This window comes from Orbicella faveolata, unplaced genomic scaffold (genome assembly GCF_042242905.1).
Source record: "Orbicella faveolata isolate gen_17 unplaced genomic scaffold, um_ofav_v1 contig_24, whole genome shotgun sequence".
Taxonomy (NCBI): domain Eukaryota; kingdom Metazoa; phylum Cnidaria; class Anthozoa; order Scleractinia; family Merulinidae; genus Orbicella; species Orbicella faveolata.
This window is the reverse complement of record NW_028301552.1, coordinates 20,530,178-20,547,890: the sequence shown is the minus strand read 5'-3', so window position 1 is coordinate 20,547,890 and position 17,713 is coordinate 20,530,178. Positions and strand designations below refer to the sequence as shown.

The 17,713-nt window shown below is 37.8% G+C and overlaps 2 protein-coding genes across 3 annotated transcripts in view; one reads left to right on the top strand and one right to left on the bottom strand.

Annotated features, from left to right (window-relative positions):
• Positions 1-5,920, top strand: part of LOC110047104 (uncharacterized) — a 19,279-nt gene extending 13,359 nt beyond the window's left edge. For both annotated transcript variants that reach the window (XM_089291605.1, XM_089291606.1), the window contains 5 exons: positions 618-729; positions 1,046-1,088; positions 1,297-1,515; positions 2,003-2,060; positions 3,187-5,920. In XM_089291605.1, the coding sequence (XP_089147731.1) occupies positions 618-729; positions 1,046-1,088; positions 1,297-1,515; positions 2,003-2,060; positions 3,187-3,336 (582 nt within the window). In that variant the 3' untranslated portion in view covers positions 3,337-5,920. The remainder of the gene's footprint in view (positions 1-617; positions 730-1,045; positions 1,089-1,296; positions 1,516-2,002; positions 2,061-3,186) is intronic.
• LOC110059910 (acid phosphatase type 7-like) lies at positions 5,797-17,713 on the bottom strand. The gene is made up of 13 exons (XM_089291608.1): positions 17,305-17,713; positions 15,122-15,322; positions 13,407-13,589; positions 12,095-12,120; positions 11,393-11,490; positions 11,028-11,090; positions 10,419-10,533; positions 9,546-9,659; positions 9,103-9,163; positions 8,408-8,475; positions 8,226-8,297; positions 7,362-7,502; positions 5,797-6,739 (listed from the first exon to the last, which is right to left on the bottom strand). Exons 1-13 carry the CDS (start codon positions 17,408-17,410, stop codon positions 6,656-6,658), a joined length of 1,332 nt encoding a protein of 443 aa, XP_089147734.1. The 5' UTR covers positions 17,411-17,713; the 3' UTR covers positions 5,797-6,655.

The following is a 17,713-nucleotide window of genomic DNA, read 5'->3' as shown; positions in this document are numbered from 1 at the left end:
GATAGTTTTGTCACAAATTTAGATTCTCTCTCAGGATATGTAGCTGGAGGCTTGCAAAGATAGAAAATAATACTATGTTACTCGTACCAATAGCAGTTGTTGAAGGCTAACTTAGAGGACACAATTTTCCGCCCATTTGGTGTGGGGCGAAAAATTGGCCTTATTTTCAAATCTCTGTTTCAGTGGAACAGATTTTACAGACCACGATTATTTTTAGCGACACGATTCAAATAAAGCAAAATAAAATTGTGCAAAGTGACCTTTAGACTGAAAATTGTCTCCCTTTGGTCTTGCCACTCGGACCCAGGCCAACAGCACGATATGATCTCTCGGTCGGTGTTAATTATTATAAGGATTTGATTGAGACTTCGTGGTTTAAATTGACATCTTAAGAAAATTCTTAGAAACATACATGTGGTGTTTATCGACTGTTCTATCGACTTTTGATTTTTAGCCAACACTTGCCTAAATTTTTGATTTTGTGCGTCCCATCATTTTTTTTTTCGATATCAGTTTGAACTAAAATGTGTTATACAAGTCGTCATAATATCCCCGCCGGGTACCCTGTGGTGTTTCTTTAAATGCATGACCTTACACGTTGTCTCTGAAATCCACAGCTTGAATCTCTGGAAGGGATGTACAGTGAGATGTTGACCAACATGGATGTAGAGTCCAAGGATTCTAAATCCTCCAACAACAAAAACAGTCAGAGAGCAGCTGCTCTGCAAGGTATGTGAGTGTGTCCCGGATACATAAACCAGTTGTTGTTTAACTACCAAAACCGATATTGTTCTTATCTGGGTAGTCCGAAGGGACAACAGCAACGTAGTGTATTCTTAAATTATAAACCGGATTAGTTTGTATCCCCCGCTTCTCGCTTTTTGGTTGTGCATGGCAGGGTTTCAGGGATTACCAGTACAGAACGGGAAGGGTTACCTCAATAAAGCAGTGTTTTTGTTATACAAGAGCAATATAAGTCAAGTGTACTGAGAGCGTACTCTTCTCGTTATTGTATCGTTCATTTGTGTTCTCTGTACTTTTGCAGCAAGCCTGGCGACTTACAAGAAACAGAGAAACAAAGATATTAAGTAAGGCCTTTAAAATACTTGTAAAAAGTGTTGTTATCTCATTTGGAAATATATTTTTATATTAGAGGTTTTTATCGATAACTAATAACTTATGACCTCTGGCTTTGCTCTTCCAAAATCCTGCGTAATGATTAACGATACAAATCTGCGTTCATGCAAATAGTGGACATTTTGAACTGAATCTCCTCCTTTCTAAATGTTCAAACAGGGCTGTGAACAAACGCTTTGGACGTCTGGAGTCTCATGTTGTCACTTTAGCTAGGAGTGTGGCTCATCTCTCGTCAGAATTACGATCACAAGCGTCGATCAGTCAAGATGTGGATGACATGAGAAGACAAGTACAGGACCAACAGGTTAGAGCTGATGATGACGGCGATATGGCAAGAGAGAGTGCTTTGCTTCAATCACGAGTGAAGAAACTTAGAAGGTATATGTACATCTCATCTCATATGGAGGAATTGTGCATAGATTAGTTAATGTATCTGGTTCAAAGGTAATTACATCATTTGACATGCCCTCCAATCACTGATACTGTTAGTGTTCTTGAAAATTATTTGACGTTTTCAAACGCCTTCGCGATACCAACACGGACACGCGTGACAGAAACCTGCCTTCTGAAACTTGCAACGGTCTACGTACGCTCAACAGTTCATTCAACAATTTTGAGGTTTTACAGCGTGTAGCAGTGAAAGCCCTTCTTTGAGTCCTCTGGAAAATTGAATTATCTAGTCATATTTCTAAATCTTCCAGAAGTTCGCGGAAACGAGAAAACGTCGCCATTTTGTAGAGGACCTTCAGTCATTGCACACTTATGGGTGTGCCACAGCTCAGCCAATCAGATTGCAGCATTTTCCTTAACATGCTAGTAGGAGTCTACTAAAACAGTTTATTTTGTTTATACCTTTCCTGAACAGTTTCTTTGGTGAAGATCCTCCACTTCTTGCAATCTTTCTTAAGAAGCTTGGATATGAGGTAGGTAGAATTATTGGGACTTAGTATGCAGAGTAAAGTAGGCAAATCACTAAAACTAGAAGATCTTTTTTTCCGCAATTTCCTTCGCAACGTTCCATACCAACGCCTTAGTTTAAGGTTAAATGGTTTAGTGAACATTCTTTACCAACACAGAGTCGGAGGGGAAATCCAAACGGAATCCACCGCAGGAAAAAAGATGGCGGCTGTACATTTAACCACAATGCCACGTGAACCTATCACAGCCTACAAGGCACAAGGAAAGCCAAATTTTTACATTGATTGTCCCTGTAGTAAGGACATTAAGTAGCCTAGGTAAGAACTAAGAACTATGGGTAAATGTACCAGTCGCCATCTTTTTTCCTACGGAGGATTGTGCTCGTGCTTGTTGAAAGTGAAGCATAAAACGGGGATGGGGTGGGTGGAGTTAACATGGTAATTTTTAGCTTTCTTGTTGACATTTATTATCGTGTGTCAAACTCTCTCTTCTCCCATCTAAAAGTTTGAAATTTTGATTCGTAAAACGAACCAGAAAGTTGTCAAAAGGATATTACTGAAAATACATTGTAAACAAACCTGAAAATGTGGAGATCTGACTGCATTGATTTAGGGAGCTTAAGCAACGACGACGGCGACGCTGAGGACGACGACAAGTCAAAAGTGAATTTATATTTCACCAGCGAAATTCGCAATTGTTTAGAACTGTTCAGTACGCCAATGGCTCTAAAAACGTGCTCAGGCCAAATATGCAATGACAGCGTTCAATTCCAAATGGAAATACGAAAAAATTAGCCGTCGTCGTTTGCGTTCTTCGGACGACGCAAAACTTGGTCATTTCAAGTGTTGTTTTGCAGAGGACGGCAAAGAAATGTACAAAGATTTATAACGCACGCGCACAGCTATTGTTTTGCTCATTAAACCTTTTGTTTGGTGACGTTCTCGTTGCCGTCGTCGTCGTGGTTTGCTTAAGCTCTCTGTACAACCAATATAACCACAATCGATTGTCATCATTGAAAATTCTATGGGAGAAATCTTAAACGCAGGAGGCCAGCAGACTCCCGACGCTTTCGCCCTTCGGAATTTTCCAGTTCTTCGTAGAAGTCCTCTCATTCTCTATTTCTTTCAACAGAGGTTCGCAGACAACTTCGAGGCAGAGCAAGTGGGCATTCTAGAAATGGCTTACATGACGGAAGAAAGGCTACAAAGTTTAGGCATTCCTCTTGGTCCAAGACTGAGAATCATGGAAGAAGTTAAGAAACTTTCCTGGCACCAGCCATAAATTTTATATCGTGCTACATATTTCATTTTCTGATTTCTTTTCGAAACAAAAAGGCTGAAGCATTGCAATCAGAAATTAGCCCAGATTTTCATAAACTTTGAGAGGGGTGTAAATTTATCCGACTTATGTATTTTACTATTTATTTAGTCGTAGCCTCCATTCGGACATCAAATAATTCCCTATTTGCGAAGGGAAGGCTGTTCTACAAAATTAATTCTAAAATGAACCAAACACGAGAATTCCTTGATTAATACAAAAGGATTTACTCTCCAAAATTAATTTGCTAATGAAATGCTTCAGCCGATTTGACGTAAATATTGCTTTTGTCCCGTTCCACGAGTTACAGGTCAACGAATCAGAATTGTGAACTGCGTGTCAAAGAGGCAAGAGGAACAGATTTTTTCAGTTATTATACAACTGAGAAAATTACTTCGTTGTGACTGGCTGACTACAGGTCAATTTATCGTTAATTCTTAATTTGCACTGCAGTGCAAATTAAAGGCGGCGAAATACGTGATACAAACACCCTCAACTTGCCGCGCAACATTGTTTCGTTGCAAGTTTTGGGACGATGTTTCGCGTTTTTCACCTTGCGTGATCAGCTTGTCGCGCAACAAAAACATTTGTTGCGGGTTGAAGAAAGTTGTTGCGAAAAGTAGAGCCCGAGTCTACTTTGAGCAACAAATTTTGGCTTTGTTGCTCGTTTTTCATCAAACTCACAACATGTGACGCAACAAATTTTCTTATGCTCATGCAAATCAACCAATCAGCGCGCTGCATCTCTTCAACCCGCAACAAAAGTTTTTGTTTCGCGACAAGTTGATCACGCGAGGTGAAAAACTCAAAACACCGACCCAAAACTTGCAATGAAACAATGTTGCGCAACAAGTTGAGGGTTTTTGTATCTCGTATTTCGCCGCCTTAACGCGCGCGTGTTCTTAATTTTCTCAGTCGTATAATAAATGAACAATCGTATGAAAGCTAGAAAAAGTAAGGATTTACACTCCTCGTGATATTTGAGAATTCTTTTAAATTGTACTCGCCTTAAGGCTCGTGCAATCTTGAGAGAATGTCACTCGCATTCATACGATTACTTGTACTTATACCTGAAAACGTTGCGGATGTCATGTTCAGTGACGCCGTATAGAAGAAAGTCTATTTTTTTTATCGCTGTTTTTGAACAGGTAAATTTAAATCGAATTTCCAATAACCTATTACTTTGCACAAATTTGTTGCATTCTGCACGTTGAAAGCTTATACCCCAGAGCCTAAGTCACATAAATTCATTTTATAAAATTATATTATTTCAAAATTTAACAAATATGTATTAAAACTGCTGCGAAAACAGGAAAAAATATGATATGGATGTTGTTACACATATTCTTTCTTCTTTCTGAGTACTTTCGGGTGTCTGTATCAGGCAATGTTAAGAATCAAGGTTTTATTGAATTTTCCATCATAACCGTATTTCGCAAGATCTCATGGCTGAACGTTCTTTAAACGAAACCAGTTTTTGTACGGTCAGAAGCATGATTATATATTTTTGGTACGGAATATAGTTAGGTTTGGATTAGAGGGTGTCTATTGTACTGTTATTATTCATTCGAGATAGACAGAAGCCTTTGGATTTGTTTAAATTTCACATCAGGCCCGGTCCACACCATGCCGGAGAAATTTGAAAACGCAGCTTTATTTCTACGGCTAGGCCTAACGTCCACACGAAAACGGAGCTTTTCGAAAACGTTCTTCAAACCGGATGAACACCGGCTTTGCGTTTCAGTGTGGACGGAAAACATTTTTAAGCACGGAGCTTTTCGAAAACGCTCTTCAAACCGGAGGAATTCGAAGACGCCGGCATTACGTTTTACTGTGGACGGACAACATTTTGAAAACGGAACTTTTCGAAAACGATGACGTAACGATAATCACGTGATTTTCCTGTCCGTGTTTTCATCGAACACATCCAAAATGACAGGTGATTGTTGAGTTTTTAAATTTCACCGGCGTGGTGTGGACTGAGCCTCATATGCGTTACACTGTAATAATGCACAGTTCCCTCGATCATGCTCGCAGTGCCTCAAGGAAGTTGTATTCACCATAGCAAATCCATAATGAAGTTCCGTGCGAGCTTTGTTATAAGATAAAATAGTTTCTTCTAGTCTTAGCACCTGACATCCTTCATTTGCAGATTAAGTAAACAAAATCTCTCACCCCTGAGCTAGGAACACGTTATGCTGAAAACAACCCCCTGGTTTTTGTGTACAGCGCCAGTAATGCATCAAACCAACCAACCAAATATTTAAAGAGATAATGTATTATATTTTAATTACACACATCCTTAGCGCTCTTAAGGTAAGCCTTGTTGGTTTCATTTCCATTTTTGGGCTGTACTTTTGTGAATTCCATGTTGAAATAGGCATACCTCTATTTAATCACAAATCGGATTTTTAATAAAACATCCATTGTTGACAGAACTTTATTTTTTCTAAAGGATCTCGATATCATTTTCAACAGATGTATATTTTCATAGTTAACGATGTTAATACAGACAATATTTTGTATTCAATTAAAGGTGTTGTACTCATTCTTGTACTTGCTCCGTAAAATCATCAGCTATTTCTTGGGGATCATTACTAATTGAGCTATACACTGAAAATTACATTACACATTAATCTGGTTACCCACAATCAATTTACATTACAAGACAAGACAAGCTACAAGTAGAAAAATGATCGAAAAGCAAAGTATAGCTATTCCCTATGTTTACTAAGAAACTGTAACATCAGGAATGCTGGGGAAAAAAACCCATGCATGGAAAAACAAATACTTTCAGTTGATGAAGGCACGTGACTGCTTGACAGCCATACATCTCCATTCCTCTCGGGCTACTCATATATTTTATCTTTTTCAACATTTTTTTAAAAGACAGTTATCCAGTACGTATCATCTAATGACACATGCATAAGGTAGATCAAAGAGGGCCGAGTAGCCAAGGAGAAGCTAATGATTTATCCACTGGTTTCATGGTAGCTTTTGATCAAGTCAAGCTCGTTTTTTTTTTTCGGAAAGAGAGGGAGAAAGAGAAAGCGCAGAAAAGGATAAAAGAAAGGCGAGAACAGCTTCTCTCTCGGCAAGTCCACATGTCTTACATAGGTAGCAATTGATTTTCCATATGTTGTATTAAATCTGAAACTCAATGCCTTAACTAGGAATGATAATTGTATCAATCCTCAAATATATTGCAAATAGACTTTTTAATCTGAACTTTAAGGCCGCTCTTTTTAATCTTTAACTTTAGGCTGCTCTGTCGTTATTCAGTTCAATTCTTGATTTTCTTTGGAACCCAGGCTTCTGGTCCATGCACGTCTTTGATCATCATTACTTTGTCAATGACTTCTCCCCCCTGCATGGAAAAAAGGCAAAAAGCCAAGAATCAAACGAGATCACTAGCAGTACCACTACTTAAAGAGGTCATCAGTTTTAAGCCATATGTTTCTGACTGCTGCTTCTCCTTCTGACATTTTCATCTTTTACTACCTTCAGCAGTCATTGTCCAGTGCAAATTTCCAACAACCCAGAAAATACCTTCCCTCCAAAAAAACCCTCTGACTCAAAAACTCCTCTCATAATCCCTTTCTTTACTCTTCATTAATTTTATACCTTGGTTTGTAACAGTTTTTCATTTCGTCCCTTTATCTTTAATTTAACGAGATTTAATGTCTAGCAAGCTATAGAAACCCAGTGTGTGCAAAGAGTTCTGTTTCTCTCCCAGTGCTATTGTACACTGTATGAACAATATAAGTCTTAGTGGGCATTCTCATCCATCCTTCCTTCCTTCACTCAGCTTGTTTGTGTTGTGTGATAGAAGTGTTTCGTTCAATTTTAATTTGTCAAGAAGCCAATGCAACGTGATTCAAGGAGTTACCTATCAAGAGAGATTTTCATCAGGAGTATTAAGTTTGTGTCAGCCATTACTCCCTCACCCCACTCACCCCCACTCCCACCACCCCACCCCCCTCACTTACCTTGTCCACACTGACTTGTTCCATGTATAAGTGTGTCTTGTTGTGGATGGTCATTCTAGTGTAACCATAATCTTCTGACCGATAAGCTGTCCAGGGAGGGTACTCTTTGGGATTAAATGGGTCATGATCTTCTTTACATCCCTAGAAAAGTAATGCCTCGTTGTTAACTGGAGAAGTCGAGGTTTTCAACGTGAACGCGACGTTAAAAATTTAATTACCTACTTGTAAAAAACCTACTGGCCAAAGTGATTTGTAAGGTAAGCACATATATTGTCGAATTTGATTAACATCGACACCGCAGGGAAGAACAAAGTGCCCCTATCAGAGAGGTGTCTGTAGTATGGAACTCACAGATATGGCGTCATTGGAAAGGTAAACACAACGAAGAAAAAAAGAAGAAATGTGTGAGCGCTCGGGTCACCCACTTGCTAGGGTAACTCCTTTGCTAGGGTAACCCTCTCTCTTTGTAAACAGGCCCCTAGATTCACTCTTCATTATGCTTCCAATTTGTCTTTTAAACTTCAATGGCAAAACGTTGCATTTTAACAAGCTAAGTCCGATAACATAAAAGGGGGTCACCAGATTTGCTTTTGAGTTACAAGCCCATAAAGCTACAATTATGTGTGATTTTTCATCAGCTTATAGTATTGCGATGGTGACTTGTTACGTCAAGAAAATGACTGAAACTCGTTCACCAATGACTAGGCATTTATTTGATACCATAGTGTCAACTGAAAAGCTGAGAGTGGGAGAATTCATCGATACAAGTATGAATACTGAAACAGTCCCGACTGGAAACTACTGTGAGCCACCTCCAAAACTGATGAAAAGGTTACATGGAAAACATGAAAGTTTATAACATACCCCCGAGCCACTGATTACATGCACTGGGGCACAAGGGTTGGTGTAGGGTTCCTCCAGTGATCCATTGCAAACCTGCCACAAACAAGAAGCACGATGTTGTTGTTGTTGTTATTGTCCCGTGCCAGACCATGAAAATAAAGTTTGTTATAATGGGAATTAAGAGAAGAGTTTTGATATTTTACCTGCCTGTTGTAGAGAGGCAAGAGCCGCTCATAAGAGTGCTCGTGAGCCCACAGCATAAGATCAACACCTGAAGAAATGACGCAGTTGATAACACAGTTGTAAGAGGTGTACATAACGTCATAAGCACAGATTTCATACGCAGAACTAGTTCACAAAAATTATATTACTGGCACAGAATTTCGGATGATTTTAATTACTGGCAAAAATATTGTCCGAAAATATAACCGTTCGAAATTTTTAAGCGTCCGAAATTTTAAGAGTCCGAAATATTTACAATACAGTTCAAAACTTAAAGCTATCTAGTAAGAACTAGTAAAACTATCTTTTTCACACCTGTTGTTTCAGTTCGTGATACGAGGGCGGAAATTTACTTTAATAGCTACATGATTGTATGTTTCAGCAAAGTGTCCAAACTTTGTTGGAAATGAGATAAAAATGTGTCCAAAAATTAAGCTTCCGAAATTTTAGCATCCGATCTATTTTCTACAAGTAATGTACTTTGTATCTCAACTAAGTAAAAAAGGGTTAAAATTGATTTTAAGTACAGTGTACGTTATTGTGTGCTTCAAACGTCCCGATTTTAAGTAATTTGCCACCACAGATCTCATGTGTTTAACACATATTTCTATGCAGGTGGACCCATATGAATAATGGCAGATATTGTGAATCTGAAACCCTGTTACTTCTTACTCACCGTATTTGTAAAGTAGCTCTTCCAAAGCAAACAAATGCTTAGAAGTGATTCCAGTGCGAACCTAAACAAGAGTGACATAAGGTTGTAATCAAACTCACTACTGATATGAGCACTTTGATAGCATTTTGTCCCTGCACCTATCTCTAGCGTGACTAGGCGTCGCATAGGGCATTTATTCCGTAATAAATCAATGTTTTCCCCTTTCTTTGCATTCATTAACTGGTACTTTATAATTTATAACTTAAACATAAGATATAAGATACATTTAGAAAGAAATGTACCAATGGTTGCTGTTGGTTCGTAATCTATACAATATTATATAATTTAAGGAACTTCACATCCCAAAAATAACGGGAAGCATTTGGAGTCTTGAACACACGGGTGGAAAAGCTGCAACCTTGATTCAAAGATAAACCTGTTTGTGAACAGCACAATAAACATACAATACTGGAATGGCTGCTACAATCATCGCCATCAGAGTTACTGCAGTACATTGGTCTGTGACCCATCGTGATGATCCAGGGACGTAATGCACGGTTTTCAGGAGATGTTGCTTCCTGTAAGTTGGCACACCATACAAACGAAATGGGTTATTAGAACTTTGCAACCACTAAAATTGTTTGACAATGTCTACTAAAACTTTATTTTTTTTAGTAGCAACTTTTGTCTCCATAAACAGATTACAGGCTGTAGTACGCCAAAGTAACACACTACTTTTGAAAAATACACATACTGTAGCACTGTTAAAATTAACAAAATATGGTGTCATAGCAGTACAGGCACACAATACATACAAAGAGCTATTAAGCATACTATTGTGTAATACCATACTTTTTTCCCCAGATTTCCTAAATGTTATTTATTCTAAATCCCTTCACGTTACAGTTAATTTACTAGAATACTTTGAAGCTCAATACTATTAATGGCCTAGGCAATATGTCATTACAGGTCAACTGCGATCGGCTTCAAATGTTAATGGCATTTTGGATATCTAAGTTACAATGTGCTTTCAACATAGAAGTGTTCACCAGCCTCCAAAGAAGGTGCTGTTCATTAGCCTGGAACTAGCTAACTAGTAAATTTTTCTTTCTGGCTAATGGGATTCATATTAATTTATTACCCATTCATTGCCAAAAAACTGGCCCTATACCCACATAGGGTTATGGTCAAAATCTAAAATCTAAATCATTGCCAAAAAAATATATATGTACTCTTTCGCTAAAAGTCAAACTGGCACACAAAGGCTCTAACTTGCCCTTGAAAAATCTCTTTGCACTCTAGTAGACGCAAAATTGCCAGTTAATAGTTTTTCTAACCTGAAGGTCTTTTTCCAGCCACTCGTACTGCTGAACAATCTGTTCAAGGCCATACTGGTAGAAATGGTAGACCTCTGTTGAAAGGCTGATAATGTGTGCAGGACCAATGTTCCAACTAAAAAGGGACACAAGAAAACAGTGGTACGATCACAAAAAAATTCCCAACATTCGTATCGTGTTTCGGTTGCTTTATATTAGTATAAATCAAATTTATCAAATTTATTTAATTAAAAACCATTTGAGCCAAGTCTAGTATGCGTGAGATGTGTTACATGGCGGTTTTGCAACACAAATATAGAGCCAATATAGAACCAGATATTAGCAATCGAATATGACCTACTAGGGATTCTTATGCTTCGATTAATTATCCTAAATTCCATAGAATAAACCATTAAAATACTTTCAGGTCTGAGTTTTCACAACAACCAGGGGGTCTCAGTTTTTCGGGTCTGAGGACTGAGTTTTCCAGACACCCAGAGGGCCTGAGTTTTTTGGGTCTGAGCACTGAGGTTTTGTGATGCCTGGCTAGTTTGAGCTAAAATGGGCAGTTTCAAGGAAAAGACAAAATACTTTCATAAAACAAGACTTTCTTATTAATAAGCATTTTACCTGTAGAAGATACCCTCTGTATTTCCTGGCATTGAAAACCTGTTTCTGTAGTTAGAGAAGTTGCTGTAAGGAAAGACATACACCGTATAATTATACATGTATACTGGTCAAAGTATTTAATATACTATTTAGTGAAAACCTTGCAACTACTAAAAAAAATACTATTAAATAAATAAGTATAATTTAAATTATATCGTAGGCCTTCCAATTAATTTTTAAGTACATGAAGTTGTACAAGAAACATTTGGAATATTGAATGTCAATCTGGAGTTGATGACCAGTTTTAAATAGCTTTAATTTCTGTTTTGTTTAATTATATTTACTATCTTTTTCTTACAATAAAATTCCTTTCCTCGTGAACTTACTAGGCCTGTTCGTGATTTCCTGGACATGTCATGTACGGTATGTAGGCGGCAATTGACTGAATTTGATTCATGAAGTCATCTCCAACCAGAGCATTATCCTGTGCACATAGAATAGAAAAGAAAAAATAATTATATTTATTTAAAGCCTATCCTGTCTGTTTTGTGAAATTCAAACTGGGATAATTCTTATACTCTATATAAAAAAAAGGTCTTGGGACTTCTACTTTCCACCAATTTTGATACATTTACCACGAAAAAATTAAGCCTAAAAACATGAAACAGAGGAGATGCCAACAAGCACCAGTCAATACCAAGGGTGTGAAGTCTACATGATGTAGAAAGGAGGGCGAAAGCTGACTTTCAAAACCATGAATGTTAATATAAAGTCAATTGGAAGAGAAATATGGCAGACCTTCAAAGCGATGAATGTTAATATTAAAAGCAAATTGGAAGAGAAATATAGAAAACATTTTGGGGTATAATTTGACTGTTTGTCATTTTGGACAAAGAGAATGGGCACCAAAGGTGCAGGAGTTGCCCCTACCTATTAGGGAGTAAACTGTACATATATCTGGGAAATGGGAAGTTCAGATCCACTCCCGCTCAATCCTTCCCCACCCCCTTCTGGCCCCCGTGTGAGATTGAAGCCTGAAAACGCATTGAAACAGAAATAAGAAAAGTTTACAATGAAAGGTGTCTTACAGAGTCCATATCATAAGCAAAGTCACCTGAAAAAGAAATATATGAGACTGAATTACCACGAGCCACTATCATTAAGCTAATTAAAACTAGTAGTAATCAACGATTATGAGAGTGCGTTCGACTCGCATGCCTTCACTTTAATATATATACCTTAAATAAATGGTTTCACTAACTAACCTTCAACCTCTGTCTCTTGATAAAATCAACATTTTTCATCGACAACCGAGGTTTTACAGACAGATATATCATAGTGGCACAGTCCATGCCAGTTTAAGAGGTCCCTGTACTAACTATGATTTCTTGATTCATTGCGTGACAGCGCCAGTTTCCGTAGACTCAACTTTCGTGCTACATATTCTCACATTAACTGGTAATGTTTAAGCATAATAGTTAATTTGAAAAAGTATATTTTATACACATTATTCTAAGCTGAAGCACAAATATAAGCAAACATTTGCAATCGTGTGCTCGCTTATCGTCAGCGTAAACAAACCCCGTGCGATTTGAGTATTTCCCCTGATGAGTAAAGTAAACAGTATTTACATAATTTGCCGTTCCTTGGTTCAGGCACACTCTTAAGGATCTTTCCCCGCTGATTCCAAACAATATTTGAGCGGATAAAGATTGAGCGACATGTATCTGTCGTGACCGGAACTAATCAACAAATGCAATCAAAATATAGCTGGTTTCCCACAATTAACATTCCAAACATACAAAATAAACAAGGACAATACCCTCAGATTTCGATAAATGCTACCAATGAAGCGTTTATATTCACTAATATCCAATGCTGAGAGCACAAAATAGCGAAGCCCATGGCGCCTGAATGGAAAGAAGTCAAAGAAAGCAGCGCAAAGACGAGCTCGCATGTCCTGCTTACATGCTCACATGTTCGCCACATGTCTTATCACATTTAATCACGTCTCAGTTTTAAACAGTACCAGTTTACTGGCCGTGACATGCCCCTGCAAAAATTAAGTGGGGTGGCCATTTTGGTGTCCTTACAGGAATGTGGAGTTTTTCTGCATATAACCGTGCACAGGGCAACCAACTCTGGAAAGCCACAGGCCAAAATTAGGTTTGCGTTCTTCGAACGCAATCAACTTTTATCAGTTTTTTAACTTTATGTAACAGAAATTCATTGCAGATCAATGAGTGACTGTAAGAGGCAGGAAGCAATGACAGTTATATCTGCAGTATTTCAACTGAAGTTAATGTTAAATTTGTGGTAGGGAATTTCAGTTATCTCCTTGGTCTGAGCGAAATTGAGCTCAAAACTTCATTTAAACCACAGAAAAAAAGAAAAACTTACCAACATGAAGGAAAGCATCATATTTTCCTTCTTGAGTTTCTTCCTGCAGATAGCTTAAAGATCTTGCATTAACACTTCCAAGATCTCCAAAGACAGCCATCCGAGGACTCCAGTCCACACCAGACTTGAGGGCTTTAAATGCATACAGTGCACTCCAGCCTTCTAATCCACCACAGTGATACTCTGCAAGTTAGACAATGAGTCTGAGTCCAGATTTCAACAGACTTTTTCTAAGTCTTTAGCTACATCAAAGTTCAGAGCAAATAACACCAACAGCAGCTAGAAATGTCTAGTCCATTGTACGTCTAAGCCTTAAATGTAAACTGATATGGCAAAGATTTTTGCTGTCTAAAGCAAGCACAACATTATCGCCACAGGGCAAACAGCCTACTGTTACGGGACTAAATGTGACCCGTTCAGTTTACACATCTCAGGCCTGCCTCACGTACGATAATGGACGACGCTTGCTAACAAATCGTTAGACTTGCGCCTTCATTGGACTTAATGATGTCCTCAGGCAGACTTCCTTTAGACAGCAAATACAGAATGCTGATCGGTTGACCCCTTCTCAGAGTCACCGTGCAAACTGAAATTCAGATGAGTGTAGTCTGGGCTAAACTTAACACCGATTGAAAAGGGGATGGGGGAGGGGTAGCGATGAATAATGAAAAAAATAGATAAATAAATGAAACATGCAGCAAGAAGTCCTCTACATTTTATGCTAGGTAAGATCTACAAGCAGCTGCCATAAGGAAAGCAAAAAGATAAATAAATAAATACTAATAATAAAAAATAAATAAAAAACGCTTGATTTCATTGACACTGTTTTCATAAACCCAGACATATATTTGAACGGATTAAGACTGGATGACCCAGAAAGGCCGAAAAATGAGCGTGTCTAATTTCTTTCGATCTTTCTAAAGCATCTAGAGTCAATGTAGGGAATTCCCTGATCAGTTTTGGACATTCTGTGCCAATATATGTCTGGATTTATGAAAACCATGTTAAAGACTTTGCACCAAAATAGCGGGCATGTTTTTGGAAAATCAGTCAGATATATTCATCTCTTTTCAAAATAGGCTACAATGCAGTCTCTGCAATAAATGATACAACACCTAAATGTAGACAAGCATCACACTATTAATAATCTTAATATCAAATATTAATCTTAAGGAACTGGAATTTAGGAGCATGACGTCTATAAGACTACTGGTACTCTAAAGGTTTTGCACAGTAATGCCAGCAAGTACATGTTGTACACTGTAAGTTCAAATGGATTCTTTTGCCAAAATGACTTCAAACTAGTTTGCTAAATTTACTCAACAAACTTTGCAATATATCTGTACAAAGAACAAACTGAACTGTTAAAATCATCCAAACCTAGATTTATTTTCAACTACAATACTACAAACATTCCAGATCTTTTACATTACAAATCAGTTTGATCTTAGCTTTTGTAATCAGTGGACTCACTTTCTCCGTAATGGATAATATTTTGGCTACATTGTAGTTACAAATTTCATTTCAATTAATAAGTTACATGTACAACTAAGAACTTGTTACCACTTCAACAAAATTCTGCTCTATTACTTTTCCTAGATGTTTTTTTTATCATACTCAGGATTGAAACATTGGTCTTTCACTGGTGATGTTCATACTTCATCACAATTTCTAGTCAAAGACAGACTGGTTATTAACATTAACACTGTACCTACCATACATCTGATCAGGAACCAATCCTGTCAGTTTCACCCTGTGAATGAACAACACTCGATGCTCTGATCCTCCATCCGTAAATTTAGTAACACCACCGGATACTCTTAATGTCAGAGGAAAACCAGCTTTGTTATATTCAACAACAGTGTAGTTTGTATATGCTAATGTCACCCATGTGACCATCATCTCTGTTGGGTCACCTGAAAGTGCGAAAATGCACAGATCCATATTTTAAAACTCAATACTAGTAAACAGAAAATTTCCAGAGTCATATTTACACCCCTATCTCGCCATAACAACCACTCTCTACAACGGCCACTTCCCTCTGTCCCCAAGGTGGCCATTGTGGAGAGGTTCGACTGTATATATAATTACTCTTTTTCTTTACAAGGCAATTAATTGGTTGATATGACAGTATATCTGCCTCTAGTCTTTCTGTTTTTGTTTTAGTTTTGTTTGCATGATTAGTTATAAGTGGAATCAAGATTTCTTGAACTGCCAAAGGAAATGAACCTAAGTCCAAGTCGTCCGTAGTTCGAGAATCAGCTGTGAGAGTAAAATTGCTGTTCAACTGGAACAAATCGTAAAGGGAAATGACTTTCAATTCAAGCTATTGGGAGTTAGAGAAATCAAAGCTTTGATAAAGTGGGATTCCACTTCATTTCGCATGAAGTATACTTGTAGAGATTTGTATTATTTTTATACCATAAAAGCACTCCTTGAACTTCAGAACCTTTTTCTATAGACAAGCACATCAAACCAAAGTGAGCCAGAAGCACTGTCAGAATGGTACATGTATATCAGCTGTTTTCATGATATGTGCAGGATAAATAGCATGTTCTTGGATGATCTCAGATTTCTCTACCCCACAACAAGATTATGAAGCAATTGTGCTCCTTCACATGCTGATAGCCTACAGTACAACTAAGCTGTCATAATTGTATAAAAGAAATGAATGATGAACACAGTTTAGTACACAACTTACACAGCTGTGAAAATAACACCTGGAAAAATTCAGGCCTCAACAGGATGCAAACCCATGACCTCTGTGATACCAGTGCAGTGCTCTACCAAGTGAGCTATCACGGCCAGAGGGAAGTACTCCCTTTTATGGGCTATGTAGGTATGTGCGTCCTCAAAGGCCTAGAGTATGGTTTTTAAGCCATTTTGGTCATAAATAAGGTATTGATTTTGACCATTTTCGTCATAGATAGGGTATGGTTTTTGCACTCTAGTCTTGAATTGAATATGCTTTGTAAGAAGAAGCTACTTTTTCATCGTATTCAATAAGACCATCAACAAAAGCCCTTCACAATGCATTTTACATCAGCCTGAACTAGGGAACAAATTATAAGGCAGGTCTGAAACAGGGTATTGATTCAAGGATCAGGTCATAACTGGGATGTTGAATTTTTGGTGACGTCATAACTAAGGTATGGAAAATCACAGATTTTGGTCATAAATAGGGTAAGGGTTTTGGACGTGGGCTGCACACCCCAACCCAATTTTCTGGAAGTATCCCACCCTGGGTATCAAGCCAACTGGGAGCTGGCCATGTTGAGAGAATCAGTTCAAATATATTCATGATCTTTCATTTCAGTCATTTGTATGCTGTCAACATTGCTTACAAACATAACATCAAAATCCTTGGTTAATTTCTCAACTAAAAATTTCTCTTTGAAATCCCATACCTCACCTAGTGGACTTGAGGGGAAAATTATCCTGGAACTGAATACTTCAGCTTACTTCCTGTAAAAGACCCCCTCAGCTTTCGTTTTTGTAATTTCTTCTTTTTATCAATTCACTATGGATATAGATCCACTGAAAGCGTGCAACTGATAGACTTAAATAGAACAGACGCCCTTAAACTTATACAGTCACTTTCAGAGTCGATTTAATTAGGTTTTATTAGTAGCTCCTCAATGTTAAAATATTACGTAAGCTGGCTTGACACAAAACAAGCCGGGCGCTACGCACTTTCAATGTTATATCGTCAATTTGATGGCAGATATAACTCTCAAGTTTACGAATCCTTCTAATTGTAGGATATTTTCTCTATCCGTATCCCTGGTTGTCACGGGTTTTCTGTTCAAACAAACTTCTAGAACGATGGTTGACTAGCATGCGTCAATGCACAACATTTTATGTACCAGAAGACTTAAACGGCGTTTTCATTCCTTACCTGTACTTGAAAGATGAATTTGTTCAGGTTGAGGGTCACTTTCATATGAAAAATGCAGACAAATAAACAAAACCAACCAAGAAATATTTCCCATGTTCGACGCCATGACAGCTTGGCGCAGACTGTGTTGTTACCTGCTTTGCGCAGTGTCACGTGAGAGTCATCAGCTTTCGGCATGCGCTAGGTCACGACACCTGTGGTCATCTGAGACCATACAATTACAGACCATATTCTACATTGATATTCTCTATAGAAGTGTTCTTTTATCCATCTAAAAATTATTCATTCAAATACCGTGACTATCTGAAATAAAAAGCAAGAATTCTCAAGGGTATCATCCCATGGTCTAAATGGGACAAAAAAAAAAAAAAAAAAAAAAAAAAAAAAAAGAAGGAAAAAAGAAAAAAAG